Raw genomic sequence first — 18222 nt, forward strand, 5'->3', positions numbered from 1 at the left:
AGTTCTTAGGCTCGTAGCAGCCTCCTTGGTCTTACACCTACAACATCAATTCATTGTTTGAAACCAAAATGCATGCCATCCTCCAGCCTCAATCCTCAAATAGCAAGTTCCTACAATAGCATGCAAAGTATAAACCAAATTAGTTGACTACCAAAAGAGAATACAAAGTAAAGAGAATACAAATGGAAGGAATCAATAACCTGAAGACCCTCTTGAATGTCTTGAAGACAAGACCAAAAGGAAGGTTGTTCTTTGTTCTTGTCATCAACTGCAAAACAAAGAATTATAAAAGAATTAAAGAGTTAGTTTGTAGTCAATGAACTGCGTAAGTGCAAATTATATATACCTTTGTATTTGTTTCGAAGCCAATCCTGTGAGCAGATTAGAGCTTCCAACAACTTCGAAGTGAGTCGACTGCGATGCTCACTAAGGACTCTCCCACTAGTGCTAAAAGCTGATTCTGAAGCAACTGTGCTAACAGGAATTGCATATATATCTCGTGCTATCCTCCTCAAAACAGGGAACCGAATTCCAGCCACCTTCCACCAATCTAAAACATCAAAACTTTTTGTGTGGATGTCAACCAAATCATCATCCAAATAGTGGTCTAGCTCAGTCCCTACTGGCCTTCTTCCTCTCAAACTCATATTGGTCATATAGCGGTCTAGCGCAGGAACATAGATGAACCTACATACATATAAACCATGTATGTATTCAGATTTAATTCTAACCATAAAAAATGAAGTACATGTTAGTGGCTGTCAGTCACAAGAAAATACCTCATAATAATACTTCTAAGTTTCCAAGATTCATCAACAAAGTGGGCTGTGATAGCCATATAACCTCTCTTCTGATTGCTCGAAGTCCACAAGTCAGTAGTGATAGCCACCCTAGATTGAATTCCAGCCATGTATTGAATGGCTTTCTTCCTCTCAAACTCATATTGGTCCATAATTTCTGCTCTGAAATCAAATAAAAAAACCACAGAAATGAATTATTAACAGAAATAAAAAAAATCACAGAAATTTATGCTCCGAAATCAACAAATTCCAGCCATGCTGTCATACCTTATTGTGTTCCTAGTCCCAAATTTGAATAGTGGCTGAAATGCAGCTACAAATCTCCTAAAGCCAACATGATCAACCATACTTAAGGGGTACTCATGCAGCACTATCATATCACACAATTCTCTTCTAGCTACATCTTGATCAAATGTATAGTTCTCCACTGTAATATTTTTAGAATCTGCTGAGGAAAACCTTAGAGCAGATTGTGTCAAAGTCTTTCCCTTCAGCTTGATCTTCTTTTGCACACATATCTTCAAGGCAAAATTGGTTATATAGAATTGAAAGTTCACGTTTTTTTTTATAGCACCGAAAGTTACCGGTTCACTTTAATAGCACCCAAAGTTCACCATGTTCCCATTTTTAATACTTCCGTCAATTCTCGATCGTTTTCCGTCCGTCTTGATCCAGTCACACACACGATATGACGTTTCTACCCCTCACAAGTACAAGTATAATGCATGTCAATGAGGGGTAGATGTCATATCATGTGTGTGGCTGGATCAGTAACGATCAAGACGGACGGAAAAAATTGACGGAAGTGCTAAAAATGGGAACAGGGTGAACTTTGGATGCTATTAAAGTGAACCAGTAACTTTCGGTGCTATAAAACCAAAAACGTGAACTTTCAATGCTATATAACCAATTTTGCCTATCTTCAAATGGTCATGAAGATGTTTAGTCCCATTCTTTGTGGCTCCTGATAGCTTCTTGGAGCAATGCATACATTTTGCTTTGACTGTGCCTATATACTTCACTCTCTTGAATTCTTTCTTCTTCGGCCTCATCTTCGTCACCATCAACTTCAATAGGTTCTGAGTCATTGATAGATTCAGGTTGTGGAGATGTGGAGAGTGGAAGAGACTCTGATTTTGGTTGTGATGCTTGAGATAATGGAGATTGACGTTGATAGCTTCCACTCCCACTAGCTACGGACATCTTTTTAAATCTACATCAAACATATTACACGTCTAGTCAAACATCCATTAATATGCCAAACATATGTAAAAAAATATGCAATGAGTAGCATCTCAGCCCCAAATACATGTCTAGGTTCTTCTATTCCTTACTCACAACATATTCACAAAAATACATTACAACCATGCCAATGCGAAGTTTAAATTAAGATCTGAGTTCTTGTGTTGCTTACCCAAAAGAAAGTAGAATGTTGCGGTCTCCTGCAGCTGCAGTAGTTGTAGGAGAAACTGGAGGCTTTCTGCTCTTGACAGCCGCAGCTGCAGTGGTCTTAGCCTTGGAGGGGGGGGGGGCGACGCTTCGAACCTGCACCAACAACGTTAGCCGGAGAAGCACTTGGCTTTGCCTTTGCCTTCGGATCAGAGACAATGACGCCGGATAGGGGTTCCGCTGTTTCAGTGGAAGAAGGTGGTAGAAAAATGGTTAAAGGAGTAGCCGGCACTCCTTTGCCGGTGTTGTCTTCCTTATCCACCGCATCTGGTCAATGGAGATGGCGTCCCTTCGGACGGCGAGGGGTCAGTAGATGCTATAGCAGTAGAGCCTGACAATTAGATATAGCTGCAACAGTTAATAAAGAGGGAAGAAGATCACCGGCCGTCGTCATTGCCAGAGCCGGAGACCGCCGCCATGCTGCGTGCAGTACGCGCGACGGCGCAGGCCTGTACTGCGTGCGGCGTGCGGTGGTGGCGTACGGCGGCGAGCAGGCGAGGATGCCGTGTGGCGAGCACGGTGGTGGCGTGCGGCGGCGCGGTGCGGGCGTGCGGCGGCGGCGAGCGCGGTGGTGGCGTGCTGCAGCGCGGCGCGGGCGGCGTGGCGTGCGACGGCGCGGCTGGCGCGGGCGAGAGGCGCCATAGCCCTAGGGTTTGTGGCGGCGGCCACCTACAGCAACACAGTACCGGGGAGGGAGGAGAAGTGAATCAGTAAGAGGGAGAGGAAATGGGTTTTTATATCTAGGGTTAGACACTTAGACTTAGATGCTTAGATTTGTTGTTGGGCCTTGGGCTGCTTGTATTTTCTGGGCTGAGGCATATGGGTATTTTTAACCCACGGGTTAATGGGTTCGGGTGGATGGAGAACGTTCCAGGACCCGGCCCACCCGATGGGTGACGTTTTAGCCCGATAAGAGACCCATGGGTGCAATATTTGGAATACATTTGACTCCTAATAGAGTAAAAACCTATCGGGTCGCGGGTTATGGGTCCCCGTTGCTATCCCTAGTCGAGGGCACCCATTGTGGATGGCCTCAGGATCAGTTAAGCCAACAGCTTTGCATATGATGGGGATATGACATTGGGGCTTTTGCTTCAGCTTTGTTGGTTTTGCCCCTATCCTATAAAGCCATGGATAAAGGTGAAGGGAAAAAGAAAGCAAATAGTTCAGTGGAGTATGACTAGGAATTATGACCCTAGTGCTTGGAAGTTGTTTGCTGAAAATGATCCCTTTGATACTGTTTATTGCAAACTGTGGAGGACACTTCAGCATGAAAGCCTGACAGTTCTTGATGGCCTTTCCTTGAGAAGACATAAATCAAACCCTCGTGCCTATGTTGATGGAGATTGTTTGGTGGCCTTTGCTGTACATACATGTGTTCACGATCACAAGTTCAAATGTTTGGTCGAGTTTCTGCACGTACATATTAACATAGACAGCGTTTAGTTCCCTTTAAACTTCCAAAAGTTACGTCACATCAAATATTTAGACACATGCATAAAATATTAAATATGGAAAAAAAAACAATTGTACAGTTTGCATGTAAATTGCGAGACGAATCTTTTTAGCCTAATTACGTAATGATTTGACGATGTAATGCTACAGTAAACATTTACTAATGACGGATTAGTTAGGCTTAATAAATTCATCTCGTAGTTTATAGGCGGAATCTGCAATTTATTTTGTTATTAGTCTATATTTAATACTTCAAATATGTGTTCGTATACTTTAAACACGACCATACATGTGAAGATAACATAACCTAACAAAGTACACAAATGCTGTAAAGGTCATAATTTTCAAGAAAATTCCGACCGATGATTTCCATTTCTAGAAAAGTTCTGACAGGCGGAGACTTTCCAAACCGTTTTTTTCACCTAGAAGTCTATTTCTTCTACTGATGTGCAATATTTTTACGCGTTCTCGAAAAAAACTTTTCAAACCTTTTTTAACCCTGATTTCTATTTTTTTGTCTATTTACGTTGACTAAAATTCTTCGTAACCAAATATTACCTCCGTCCTAAAATATAGCTATTTTAGCACAGTGACTTGTTCCAAAATGAAGCTATTTTTTTACCTACCATTTTCTCTCAACCAATCACAACCGTTCTCTTCACCTACTTTCTCTTCTTTATCAATCACAACCCTTCTCTAATCATTTGTATCTACTTTTTTCATATACGTGTCTATTTTAAAAATGTTTACATTTTAGAACAGATGAAATAGTAAGATCAGGTACAATAGCAGGTTATAAATCAGCTATAAACATATTTTAAGAAGATGATAGACGAGAGAGAACAGCTGTAGCACGGACTCTAAGATACAGTGTGTGTATGACAGGTGGGACCATGTATTAATAGTGTAACATGTAACTATTGTATAAATTGATTATTAAGTTGACTAGAGATTATTTAGGGCTAATAGTTAGCTATACTAATGTTATTACTCTAATCCTCAAGATTCACATGTTGCAGCGCGAGTTCCTGGGATGAACCCTTTTTTTCATCACATTCACGCATATGGTCAGCAGGGTGAGCGAGCGAGCGAGCAAGCAGCAGGGGGATCCATCGATCCGTCCGAATATGCTCTGCTCTGCTTTGCTTTGCGGTGGGCATCGGGAGGCGCGCCGCCTTTTGGGGTTTTTGGTGGCGCGCACATCGCCGTGCCCGACTGCCCGTGCAGTGCATGCAAAGCGACAGAAAAACCACAGCGGGGGGGTACTCCCCCTTTTCGCTGGAGCCGCGGGACTCATGGCATGGGCGGGCGCCCGCGGCGAGCGGAGCGGAGCGGGGACCAAAACACCGGAGGAAAACGTCGCGCTCGCGCTCGCGCTACTGCAACTGCACGATCATCGTCAGTTCCCCCACACGGCCACACCCGCGCACGCGCGCGGTCCTACTCCTCCTGCACCGCACCCAGGAAGGAGCCACTGCTCGGCTACCCCGGGCGGCTCACCGACGAAAATTTCATTAAACTTCTATATTGTTATAAATAAATTTATGATGAAATTTCTATAACAAATTACTTATATATTGTTATAGAAATTTAATTAGTTATAATGTAGTTTTGTCCGCACTCAAAAATCTTTCTAGCTCCATCACTTACTGTGCCCCGTTTTTGTTGCACCTCCATTCTGAAATAGTGTTTTCTTTTTTCCCTTAGTAACTTCTACTCTCTTATTTTTCATGCACATATTTTACAAAACACTAGATGATAGCATGTTTTCTTAAAAAAATATTGAAAAAATAATTTTATAAATTATATTAATCCATTGTTAAGTTTTTAAGCTAATACTTAATTATTCACGTACTAATCTACCGCTCCATTTTAAGGTCGAGGAAAAGGATTCCCAACTTACTCAAAGGAAAACAACCATAATACCCTACTTTATTAAAACCCAATACAACTATTCTCAACTTTATCTACTCTTAGAGTCCAAGTGCATTTGTTCCCTGCTTTCACAATTGCTACTGCCTTTGTTTCGGGTTATAAAACGTTTTGACTCTGCTTCAAGTTTGACTAAGTTTGTAGGAAAAAATAATAACATTTTCATCCCAAGACTTATTCTACAACGGAGGGGTAGCCTTTTAGCTACACGTGAAACAAATAAATCATTAACGAATGATTAATTGAGTAGTACAACCTCCGTTTCATACAATAAACTGTTTCATTTTTTTCTAAGTCAAAAGTTTTTAGGTTTAACTAAATTTAAGAAAAATATAATATTAATTTTAACAGAACAAAGAAAATTGTTTCTATATTAGATGTAATAAAACTAATTTAGTACTATAAAGTGCTTCTATTTTTTTATAAACTTAGTCAAACTTTTAAGAAGTTTTGACTTATAAATGTCAAAGCGACTTATAAAATGAAACGAAGGGATTATTAGCTGCTCCCTTCATCTAAAAATATAGGTCTCGGATTGGACACAAAATAAGTGGCGTGGGTTCAATCCGATATAACGATACTAGGTTGCTATATATATTTTAGAATAGGTGAAATATTACAAATTCAAAAAATAAGTTTATTCTTTTAGAAAGAAAACATTTATATAAAAAGTTCTTGAAAAGAATACACTGGCTAGAACTTCAGGAAGAGTGCTCATGGAAAACGAGAAAATTGCTAAATCCTAGTAATTCAGTACCCAACAGGCAATAAGACTAAGACCGAGTTCTTTTCAGCAACTCGAAACGGTGTTTTTTTAAAAAAAAATTATATAGTACAACACATACACTCACAATACACGCACACTCACCCCTATGAACGCACGCATGTAATCCCTACCTCTATAAACATCTTCGAATACTGGGCTGATAAATCCTTTGGGATTGACGAAGTCAACCGAACTTAACGTACCGTTTTGTGAAATAAATATAGTATAATGTATTATCTCTATCCTAAAATATAACAACTTTTGGCTATGAATCTGGTCACACATTTAGCCAGATTCATAACTAAAAATACTTATATTTGGGACGGAGGGAGTATATATTTTAAAAATTATAATTGTTACCCTTGCTAATCACCCCGTCTCATTTCGCGTGCGAGCTGAACGGCTCAAACGAACGTGCCTAAATCAAGTTTAAACCAAGCTCAAAATAAATATAGATTCACCGCCGTTCGTCGGCAACCGTTTAATTATCACGGTTACTGATAAATTTGATAGGGATATGCCTTTCGACTATCGTTCGCATTTTGAAACCCTGGTCTGAGTTGTCATTTTCTCACAGTGCTAAAGTCAACACCAAATGTCCAATGCTGTCCATCTATTTTTATTCGGAATATATGTGTTTTGAATACTACCTTCGTCCCAAAATACTCGTCGCTTTGGGTTGGTTTGGTTTGTGGCCTAAATAGGCCTTACCAAATTTTGTCAATGCCAAATTCTGGTAAGTTTTGGCATGACTAATTTTGGTAAGGTAAAATTATGTTTGGATTGAAGTAAAAATAGCCTAAGTTCACTATTGAAATGGCCTATTTTATTAGGCATGCCAAAATTTGGCTTCAAACCAAATAGACACTAAACACTATTGAAATTGCCAAATATTGGTAAGTCTAATTTAGGCCTCAAACAAAACCAGCCCTTTAAGTTTTTGTTTGTAACTTTTGATTATTCGTCTTATTCAAAAAATTACGAAATTATTATTTATTTTTTGGCTTTATTATCAAAAGCACTTTAAGTATAACTTATCTTTTTTTATATTTATAATATTTTTTTAAATAAGACGAATGATAAAAAAAAAGTTAGAGTGATAACTAATTTAGGACGGAGGTAATACATACGAAATATGAGCCAGAAAAGGCCAGCCAAATTTGTGGGCAGGGATATGGGGGAATCTTCTTGAGATTGCCCATCATCTATAAGCATCTAGAGACATCCTATCCAAATTTGTACCACCATAACCTTTCCTTTTACATAAGGCATACGAATGCATATTATTGAGAGCACCACACCAACTAGGCTACTTATATAGGTCACTGCATAAGAGGAGATAAAGGCATGAGCTTTTGTTAAGCACCTTCATTCGTTTTCAATCTACATGAAATTTTGGTCAGGTGGGTCGAGCCATGGTGTATGTTGACGTGCCAAATCAGTGGGAGCAATGCGCATTAACTGAGCCGATTACAAAATATATTTAAAAATACTCAATATATTTTTATTTATCTCCTATCCATTTCAAAATGTAAGACTTGGTCCCGTTCGTTTCTGTACTGAAAAAAGTGGATCAAAATTTGGATATGTGTGACACTCTTTTCAAATTGCTAAACGGTGTGTTTCGTAAAAAGCTTTCAATATGAAAGTTACTCTAAAATATCATATTAATTTATTTCAAGTTTGTTTGGTACGTAAATATTAAGATTAAGAAAAAAAATCACGTTTCAGATCCCAGTGATCAAATTCTTCTCACGGACTGATTGGCTAAAAAACGTATGGATTTTTACGCGTTGAAATAAGTACACTAGAAATGCTTATACTATGATACAAATTTTAAATAACAGAAATACTTATATTTTGGAACACTAAACTAAGACATACTAATATGCATTGTTTAGGGGCTTATATGAGAAATTTCAAAAAACGAGGGCAAAACAACGAAGCAACGAAAACGATAAACATGGAGCGGAGAAAGCGAGCGCGCATCGGCGCCACCCCGACAAATGGCGATAGAGCCCAAATCCAAACCAAACTCAAACTAAAAAAACAAATCCCACCGAAAACGATATAAAATTCGAGCGAGGGCCAAAGCGAAAAGCCGCCGAATCCACGCCATTTCCCACCCAAATTCCACCCGAATTCCAAACCCCACCAAATATAAATCAAATCCCAACGTGACCTCCCCCGCGGCCGCGGCCTGCTTCACGCCTCCCTCCTCCTCGCCGCCTCGCCGCCTCGCCTCGCCTCGCCTCGCCTCCACCGCCTCTACTAAACCCTCCGCCGCCGCCGCCGCCGCGGTGATCACCGGCGGCCGAGGTAAGCCGCCGCTCTGACGCTCCCTCTTGACGGACGGCGCGTTTGGTCTCGCCGCCTTTGGCGTTCCGTGTTTTTATCTTCGCCCGGATTCCGGATGGATTTTGATTTTGATTTTTTTTTTGTTTCTGTTTCCCCCAAATACCCGGGGCCTTGTTTGGGTTCGTGGAGATAAACGCGTAGTAGGCGGAGTTGCTGCGGGCGCCGCCTCTTTTTTTTCTTGTTCCTCTTTTGTCAAATGGACAGTTCGTTGGTTGTCGTTGGCGCGGTGGAGTTGGATTTGTGGGATTTTTTTTTCTCGGGCTTAATGCAAGTGGTGGTTAAACAATTTGCTTCAACGCTATCACTGAACTTAGAATGTACCAAAAAGATCCAAACAGTTTGATTTAATGTTATTTTACTAACAATTTGGGGGGGAGGCTGCACCTGTTAGTGCTTACCAGGACTATACTTTTGGGGATTTTTAAGGAGTTTACATCTGTACTGAGTTCATAATTATCTGTACTGAGTTCATAATTATCTGTACCGAGTTCATAATTCATAGTTCAAGTTGTACTTGCAGTACAGAAGTTTGTGCTGGATTATGAGAAGCTATTATTATATCTTACCAATTGGCTGTAAAATATAGCATGGACATATGACCATCTAAATTTATGTTGGTTTTTGGTTGTTCCTGGGACAGGGATGGAGCAGAATGGAGAGAACCATCTCAAAGATCCACTTCTTCAGGCAGATGGAGGCGGCTCCGGTGCTTCTCCCGCCGGGGCGTCGCCGCGGAAGGAGAGGAAGACGAGGAAGGTCATGTTCAATGTCCGGGGGATCTCGTGTGCTTCGTGCGCCGTGTCGATAGAGACGGTGGTGGCTGGCCTCAAGGGAGTCGAGAGCGTCTCGGTTTCGCCGCTTCAGGGCCAAGCTGTTGTCCAGTACAGACCAGAGGAAGCCGATGTAAGATTGCCTTGAGCTGACGGTCTTGTTCTCAACTGCACTAGATTTCCCCAGCATGGGAGGGACAATTTTGGGTGTTTCTCATCATGGGGCAAAATAGGATTTAGGATTCAATGCATATCTATATTGTCCTTATTCAAGTTATTGTGGGCCAGTTCTCTATTTGACTAGGAGTATATGTCTGCAACTCTGCATGAATTTAATTCCAGCAATATGGTGGTTTTGAATTCCAGGAGCTGAATTTTATCCTGTAGATGTCATGATTTAGGTAATTAGGATACATGAAAATTTTGATTTCAGCTTTATATTGGTCATTCATATAAGGTCCACGAGTAAGTACTACGAACCAGTGACTATCTTAACAATCTTTTTTGTCAGCGTGGGCCAAACCCTTGACAATGACTGTGCAATCATATGATGACCTTTATACCTCATCGAGTTCATGTTCTCCAGGCCTGGAATATTGAATTACTTCGCAATCATATGATCTTTTTTACCTCTTACTCAGAAATTTTTACTAGCAGTTTGGTTCGAATCAGTATTTATCAAGGTTCTAAAAATTGGTAACTGGTACTTGACAGTTAGTGACCATATAGCCTGTGATGTCAAGTTCAGGCTCATGTAGTCTCATGTTCTTTGTATACAGTTGCCATCATGCAATTGCCAGTTAGGCTGTATAGTCACTAATGAGTGCACCAACTGGTAACTTTTGTCTGCATGGACATGCTTTCAGTTCACTAAACTCATGTATATTTCAAGTTGCACTCATGAAGTAATGACAGGATATTTTACGGTTTGGCATTATTTTCCATCTGTTCTCAGTTTGGATTCTTATTCTTCCAGGCAAGAACCATAAAAGAAGCTATCGAAGGCCTCAATTTCGAGGTCGATGAACTTCAAGAACAGGAAATTGCTGTATGCAGACTCCAGATAAAAGGAATGGCATGTACAAGCTGCTCGGAATCTGTGGAGCGAGCACTTCAGATGGTACCTGGAGTGAAGAAAGCTGCAGTGGGACTTGCCCTAGAGGAAGCTAAAGTCCATTTTGATCCAAATATCACAAGTCGTGATCTTATAATTGAGGCTATTGAAGATGCTGGATTTGGAGCTGATCTCATTAGTTCCGGGGATGATGTGAACAAAGTCCACCTAAAACTAGAGGGTGTGAGTTCCCCAGAAGACATCAAACTCATTCAGTCAAGACTGGAATCTGTCGAAGGTGTGAATAACGTGGAATGTGACACAGCGGGACAGACAATAATAGTTGCATATGATCCTGATGTCACTGGCCCACGATTACTTATTCAGTGCATTCAGGATGCTGCACAGCCCCCTAAATACTTCAATGCTAGCTTGTATTCACCACCAAAGCAAAGAGAGGCAGAGCGCCATCATGAAATTAGGAATTACAGGAATCAATTTCTTTGGAGTTGCCTGTTTTCTGTGCCTGTATTCATGTTCTCCATGGTTCTGCCAATGATTTCTCCTTTTGGGGATTGGCTGTTTTACAAAGTATGCAATAACATGACGATAGGTATGCTATTACGGTGGTTGCTGTGTTCTCCAGTTCAGTTCATTATTGGTTGGAGGTACAATCCCATCTCTCGAACAGCTTCTTCTTGATGTTGTTTCATGTTCCTTATCTCAAGTCTTTTGTTTATTGTATTTAGCCTAAATATAATGTTGCCTTCGTTTGTTTCCTTCATTGCACACATGCACTATAAATCATGTGTGGTTATTCACTATGTGTTATTTTACTGACAGATTTTATGTTGGAGCTTATCATGCGCTAAAACGAGGATACTCGAACATGGACGTGCTTGTTGCTTTGGGGACAAATGCTGCATACTTCTATTCTGTGTATATAGTTCTGAAGGCACTAACATCAGAGTCATTTGAAGGACAGGATTTCTTCGAAACTAGTGCTATGTTGATATCTTTTATATTGCTGGGGAAATATCTGGAGGTGGTGGCCAAAGGAAAGACATCAGATGCTTTGTCGAAGTTGACTGAACTTGCACCAGAAACAGCTTGTCTTCTTACTTTGGACAAAGATGGAAATGCCATTTCAGAAACGGAGATCAGCACTCAGTTACTTCAGAGAAATGATGTCATTAAGATTGTCCCTGGGGAAAAAGTCCCTGTTGATGGTGTTGTCATCAAAGGCCAAAGTCATGTGAATGAAAGTATGATAACTGGTGAAGCAAGGCCCATTGCAAAGAAACCAGGAGACAAGGTTGGTATTTTTTGGATCCTGATTGTATTTGCTCTTGTTATGAACTAGTATCCTGATGGTTCAATTGACTTGTTTTTAACAGGTTATTGGTGGTACTGTAAATGACAATGGTTGTATAATTGTTAAGGTCACTCATGTTGGGTCAGAAACAGCTTTGTCACAGATAGTTCAGTTAGTTGAAGCTGCTCAACTTGCAAGGGCTCCAGTTCAGAAGTTGGCAGATAGGATTTCACGGTTTTTTGTCCCAACGGTAGGTTCGCTTGTTTTCTCCTGCAAATTCCCTTCGTGCTATTTCCCACCAGCGTTTACAAAATTGCAACATTGCTATATTCTACCTGCCTAGCTACTGGTTAATAACAACTGGCTACGGAGGTAATCGAGGTATTTATCCTAGACAGTAGACACATAGTCAACTGCACTGGAAACTTTACCTGTACTGGTCACTAGTTATCGCACTAATAATTTCTTGGTATTTCTACCCTAGACTTAGTCAGCATTCATCTGGAAACTTTCTTGAACCTACCCCAGCTTCTACTGTAGAATCGTAGAGCAAATTATATTCAATTTAGTGGAGTAGCAGTTTTAACTCTACTCCTTACCAAGTTCACCTCCTCTGTAAACAGCTGGTTACTTATGAGAAATGTTACCCTGATTGATACTTGCAAATGTTTCCTAACTACTTTTGATGCTTCTCATGCATACTTTCTGTGAGATCGTCTCTTTCTTCATCTCATATTGGTCCCTCTCATTTTAAGGTTGTGGTGGCTGCATTTCTTACATGGCTTGGCTGGTTCGTAGCTGGGCAATTCGACATATACCCTCGAGAATGGATTCCAAAGGCAATGGATAGCTTTGAGCTTGCTCTGCAGTTTGGAATATCTGTTCTTGTTGTTGCATGCCCGTGTGCTCTTGGACTGGCTACCCCGACTGCTGTTATGGTTGCCACTGGAAAAGGTGCTTCTCAAGGTGTTCTTATTAAGGGTGGCAATGCACTTGAGAAAGCTCACAAGGTAACTGAGATGATTTCTATGTCATGTATTATTTTTTCTCACATCAAATGTATTCTATTTTTTTTATATTGTGACACTAAACTATTCCTTGTATTTCTTTATGTGCAGGTTAAAGCTATCATATTTGATAAAACTGGAACGCTGACTGTCGGTAAACCTTCTGTTGTTCAAACAAAGGTGTTCTCCAAGATACCGCTACTAGAGCTGTGTGATTTGGCTGCTGGTGCAGAGGTTGGCTTCTTAGATGCAAATGCTAATAATTTTTGTTGAATGTCGTGTGATGTTCCTAGTTTGCTGTCTCATGTCATCTAACCTTAACTTTTTTCTAACTTTGTCAGGCGAACAGTGAGCATCCTCTATCAAAGGCTATTGTAGAGTACACAAAGAAGCTCAGGGAACAATATGGATCTCACAGTGACCATATAATGGAGTCCAAGGACTTTGAGGTGCATCCAGGGGCAGGGGTGAGTGCCAATGTTGAAGGCAAGCTGGTGCTGGTTGGAAACAAAAGGCTTATGCAAGAATTTGAAGTTCCAATAAGTTCTGAAGTAGAGGGACACATGTCTGAAACAGAAGAGCTTGCTAGGACCTGTGTGCTTGTTGCTATCGACAGAACCATCTGCGGAGCTCTTTCTGTGTCAGATCCTCTGAAACCTGAGGCAGGCCGTGCCATTTCATACCTCAGCTCAATGGGTATCTCGAGTATCATGGTGACGGGCGACAATTGGGCTACAGCTAAATCCATAGCTAAAGAGGTCGGGATCGGCACAGTATTTGCCGAGATCGATCCAGTTGGTAAAGCCGAAAAGATCAAGGACTTGCAGGTGCAATCTTTTCTCCTTGCAGCAAAAACAAAGTTGGAATAGATCACAGATTTTACCACCATTATTCCAACTTACATCACATCATTTGTTCACAGATGAAAGGGTTGACGGTGGCCATGGTCGGCGACGGGATAAACGACTCGCCGGCTCTAGCCGCTGCAGACGTAGGCCTGGCGATTGGGGCTGGAACCGACGTCGCCATCGAAGCTGCCGACATTGTCCTGATGAGGAGCAGCCTCGAGGATGTGATCACTGCCATCGATCTCTCCAGGAAGACCCTCTCAAGAATCCGGCTCAACTACGTCTGGGCTCTGGGCTACAACGTCCTGGGCATGCCGGTCGCCGCGGGCGTCCTGTTCCCGTTCACCGGCATCCGGCTGCCGCCATGGCTCGCCGGAGCTTGCATGGCGGCCTCGTCGGTGAGCGTCGTCTGCTCGTCGCTGCTGCTCCAGCTCTACAAGAAGCCATTGCACGTCGAGGAGGTGGCTGCTGGACCCAAGAATGACCCGGATTTGGTGTGAAGACTGAAGAAGCGTCGGTCTTGCTGTGCTGACTGAAACTGAGCATGAAGCAAACGCCTTGTTTGCAGTGGCCCTCCTGACTGATTTCTGTACAGTAGTCATGTTTTGGGATTCTCTGTTTTTTTTTGGGTACTTCTGATTGATTCAATAATAATTTGGGGAGCTTAATTGCTATCCAGTGATATATAGATGTGAAATTGTGTTTAAACAGTGGAGAACAGTTGTTGTATTTTCTGGCAAGTGACCATTGCGACGTTGTAGCATTGGACTAGTTAGTAACTAGTTGAACTGTAAACTCATTGCAAAAGTAATCTACTCTTTAGTTATCCTTTGGAACACTGCATGCTTATCTTGCGGAAACCGAACTGAATCCTCTGAAAATCCTATAACATTTCATCTCAAATTTGTAGGAATATGTTCGTCGATACGCGCTATTTCAAACAATAAATTCAAAAGAGCACTGCTACACCAATTAAAATTTTCTTACTAAACTCTTACCCTCAATGATCTCAACCCTCAATTATCTCAACCGATTGATTTAACTATATGGGATTATAAAAAATCTAGGATATATTAATAGCATGACACATCAATGCTAATAAGAGTTCAGTAAGAAAAACGTAGTAGGTATAGTCTTTTCCAATCAAAAACTTTCTGCTCTAAAATCATGTGAAAATTCGTCGAGATGTCAGGACGGGAACGGAAGGAAAATGATCGGTAGGCAACGACGAGGAGGAAGAAGCAGCAGCAGCAGCCGCGCGTCCCGTTGGTTCGCGCCAAAAATAGCAGAAAAAACCCGCGCGCGCGACACCCGCGTCGTCGTCCGCTCGCCGTGTCTAAACATAGCTAAGCTCCCCTTCCCGCCGTATATATAATCCGGCGGCGCGCCCCTCCTCGACATCGCCGTACCTACAAAGATATCAACATGGTTTCCTCCACGAGAAGGACGACCTCGTCTCTATCCGCCACCACCGCCGCCGCCATCGCGGCGGCGGCGGCGGCGCTGATGGTGTCCGTGGCGTTCGCCACAGCGCAGTACACGCCGGCCACGCCGGCAGCGCCGGGGGCTGCAGCGGCGGGTGCGGCGGCGGGGGCGACGCCGGCGGCGCCGTACACGCCGGCCACGCCGGGGGCGGCGGGGGCGGCGCCGTCGGTGCCGGCGGGGCCGCTGGACATCGCGCAGCTGGGGGCGAAGGGCGACGGGACGAGCGACAGCACGGCGTTCGTGCTGCAGGCGTGGAAGAACGCGTGCAACGCGACGGGGACGCAGAAGATCGTGATCCCGCCGGGGAACTACCTCACCGGCGCGCTCAACCTCAAGGGGCCGTGCACCAGCAGCATCATCCTCCGCCTCGACGGCAACCTCCTCGGCACCGGCGACCTCAACGCCTACAAGACCAACTGGATCGAGGTGGAGCACGTCGACAACTTCGCCATCAACGGCCACGGCATCATCGACGGCCAGGGCCCCCTCGTCTGGACCCACAACCAGTGCAACAAGAACTACAACTGCAAGATCCTCCCCAATGTAAGCAACCCACACCCCCATCGTCTCTCTCTATAGCTACCTCCTCCTCCGTTTCATATCATAAAGTAGTTCTATTTTTCTATTCAAACTTATTTAAATTCAGCTAAATTTGTATATACAAAAAAGTAACACCTATAACATCGAATTAATTAGTTTCGAATAAATCTTATACTCTCTCGTTTTTCATGCGCACGCTTTACAAACTGTTAAACGTTGTGTTTTTTTATAAAAAATATAAAATAGTTGTTTTTTTAAAAAAATTATATTAATATATTTTTAAAGTTTATTTTAGCTAACGTTTAATTAATCAAATGCTAATAGATCACTCCATTTTGCCTTTGGGAAGGTGGAGTTTCCAACCTCCACATCTGAATATAGCCTAAGCTGGTCTTTTAACCAGCAAACACTATTGAGTATCACAGTCCATTTATAATTAATTGACATGGGCAAAATAACCAATGCTGTGATAGTAATTTGTATTGTTATCTTCTTGCTTCTCTGTATGACTAATAATGGGCAATTAATTAAAACAATGGATGGATGCAGAGCTTGGTGATCGACTACTCGACGAACGTGACAGTGAGGGGGATAACGCTGAAGAACAGCAAGTTCTTCCACCTCAACATATACGAGAGCAAGAACGTGGTGATCGACAAGGTGACCATCACGTCGCCGGGGGACAGCCCAAACACGGACGGCATCCACGTCGGCGACTCCACCAACATCACCATCAGCTCCACCACCATCGCCGCCGGCGACGACTGCATCTCCATCGGCCCCGGCACCAAGATGGTCCGCGTCAACGGCGTCCGCTGTGGCCCCGGTCACGGCATCTCCGTCGGCAGCCTCGGCCGGTACATACATACATACATACAACTGCCCCTTTCCTTCCCTATAGCTAAGCTAGCTAGCACCTGTTTAGATCGTGAAAAGAAAATTTTTTAATGTCACATCAGACGTTTGACCGGATACGAATGAAAAAACTAATTTCATAACTCGCCTGGAAACCGCGAGACGAATCTTCTGAGCCTAATTAATCTGTCATTAGCACATGTGGGTTACTGTAGCATCATTCGTAGTATTTTGAATATCTATTTAACTATTCGTCTTATTAAAAAATACGTAATTCATATTTATTTTGTTCTAAGTTGTTTTATCACTAAAATAGTACTTTAAGCATCTTATGCAATTGCATAATTTTTTTAATAAAACAAATGATCAATATGTGTCTAAAAGTCAATGACATCATCTATTAAAAAACCAGAGATAGTTAATAACTACTTAGTAGATAATTTGTATGTATAGAACCCGATAATATTAACTTCTGTTGTGTGTGGTTGGCCATCTCTGCAGGTACAAGGACGAGAAGGACGTGGAGGACATCATCGTCACCAACTGCACGATAAAGGGCACCACGAACGGCCTCCGGATCAAGTCGTACGAGGACTCCAAGTCGCAGCTGAGGGCGACCAAGTTCCTGTACGACGGCATCACCATGGACAACGTGAGCTACCCGATCATCATCGACCAGAAGTACTGCCCCAACAACATCTGCTCCGCGTCCGGCACGTCCAAGGTCGCCGTCACCGACATCGTCTTCAAGAACATCGTCGGCACGTCGGCGACGCCCGAGGCCGTCACGCTCAACTGCGCCAACAACCTGCCGTGCCAGGGCATCCAGCTGCACAACGTCGACCTCAAGTACGCCGGCCAAGGGAACACCACCCTCTCCGTCTGCAAGAACGTCGCCGGCAAGTCCAGCAACGTCGCCAAGGAGCTCGCCTGCGTCTGATTTTCATCTTATTATACTACTCTTCCGTTTCATATTACAAAGTCATTTGTTTTTTTTTAAAGCCAATTTTTTCAAAGTTTGACCAAAGTTTTTTAAAAAATATAGTAGTATTTTCAATATGAAAAGAACATATTATCAGAATATATTTCATATTGGATTTAATTAGACTAATTTAATATTTTATATGTTGCTATATTTTTTTTATAAATTTGTTTAAACTAAATAAAAATTGACTAGAAAAAGTCAAACAACTTATAATATGAAATGGAGATAGGGGGAGTAATTGTCGTCTGATTATATAGTTGTAAGTTAATCATCGTTCCCTCCGCTACATTCCCCTCACTTGTATTCTTCATCTAATTATTTTCCTCTCTCTCCCTCTTCGGATTTTTTTAATTATTTTCTTCTATTTATTTTTATGTTTGCTTCTTCTTCGTTTGGAATATATGATTCTTGTCCTGATTTCATTTCATTTAGTTTACTCGTTAATTGATTAATTAATTAATTGTTATCCGTTTAGTTGTCGTAGTTTAATCTCTTCAGTTCAATTATTTTTTTGTTTGATTCTTATTTGTTTGGAATATATGTTTTTCTTTTTCTGATTCTGATTCGGATGGAAACTGATCTGATTCGTACAAAATATAAAAA

The 18222-nt window shown here is 42.0% G+C and overlaps 2 protein-coding genes across 2 annotated transcripts; both read left to right on the forward strand.

Moving 5' to 3' along the window:
* Window positions 1-8555: 8555 nt before the first annotated feature.
* Window positions 8556-14459, forward strand: LOC4328616 (copper-transporting ATPase HMA4-like). Its single transcript, NM_001409389.1, has 9 exons — window positions 8556-8721; window positions 9401-9663; window positions 10507-11252; window positions 11428-11899; window positions 11982-12149; window positions 12655-12909; window positions 13018-13140; window positions 13248-13733; window positions 13829-14459. Exons 2-9 carry the CDS (start codon window positions 9403-9405, stop codon window positions 14252-14254), a joined length of 2937 nt encoding a protein of 978 aa, NP_001396318.1. The 5' UTR covers window positions 8556-8721; window positions 9401-9402; the 3' UTR covers window positions 14255-14459.
* A 718-nt stretch (window positions 14460-15177) lies between these two features.
* On the forward strand, window positions 15178-18036 carry LOC4328617 (exopolygalacturonase). Its single transcript, NM_001409390.1, has 3 exons — window positions 15178-15782; window positions 16329-16636; window positions 17136-18036. The coding sequence occupies exons 1-3, from the start codon at window positions 15180-15182 to the stop codon at window positions 17572-17574; spliced, it is 1350 nt and encodes a 449-aa protein (NP_001396319.1). The 5' UTR covers window positions 15178-15179; the 3' UTR covers window positions 17575-18036.
* The last annotated feature ends 186 nt before the right edge of the window (window positions 18037-18222 follow it).

Source organism: Oryza sativa, chromosome 2 (genome assembly GCF_034140825.1).
Source record: "Oryza sativa Japonica Group chromosome 2, ASM3414082v1".
In the NCBI taxonomy this organism is placed as follows: domain Eukaryota; kingdom Viridiplantae; phylum Streptophyta; class Magnoliopsida; order Poales; family Poaceae; genus Oryza; species Oryza sativa.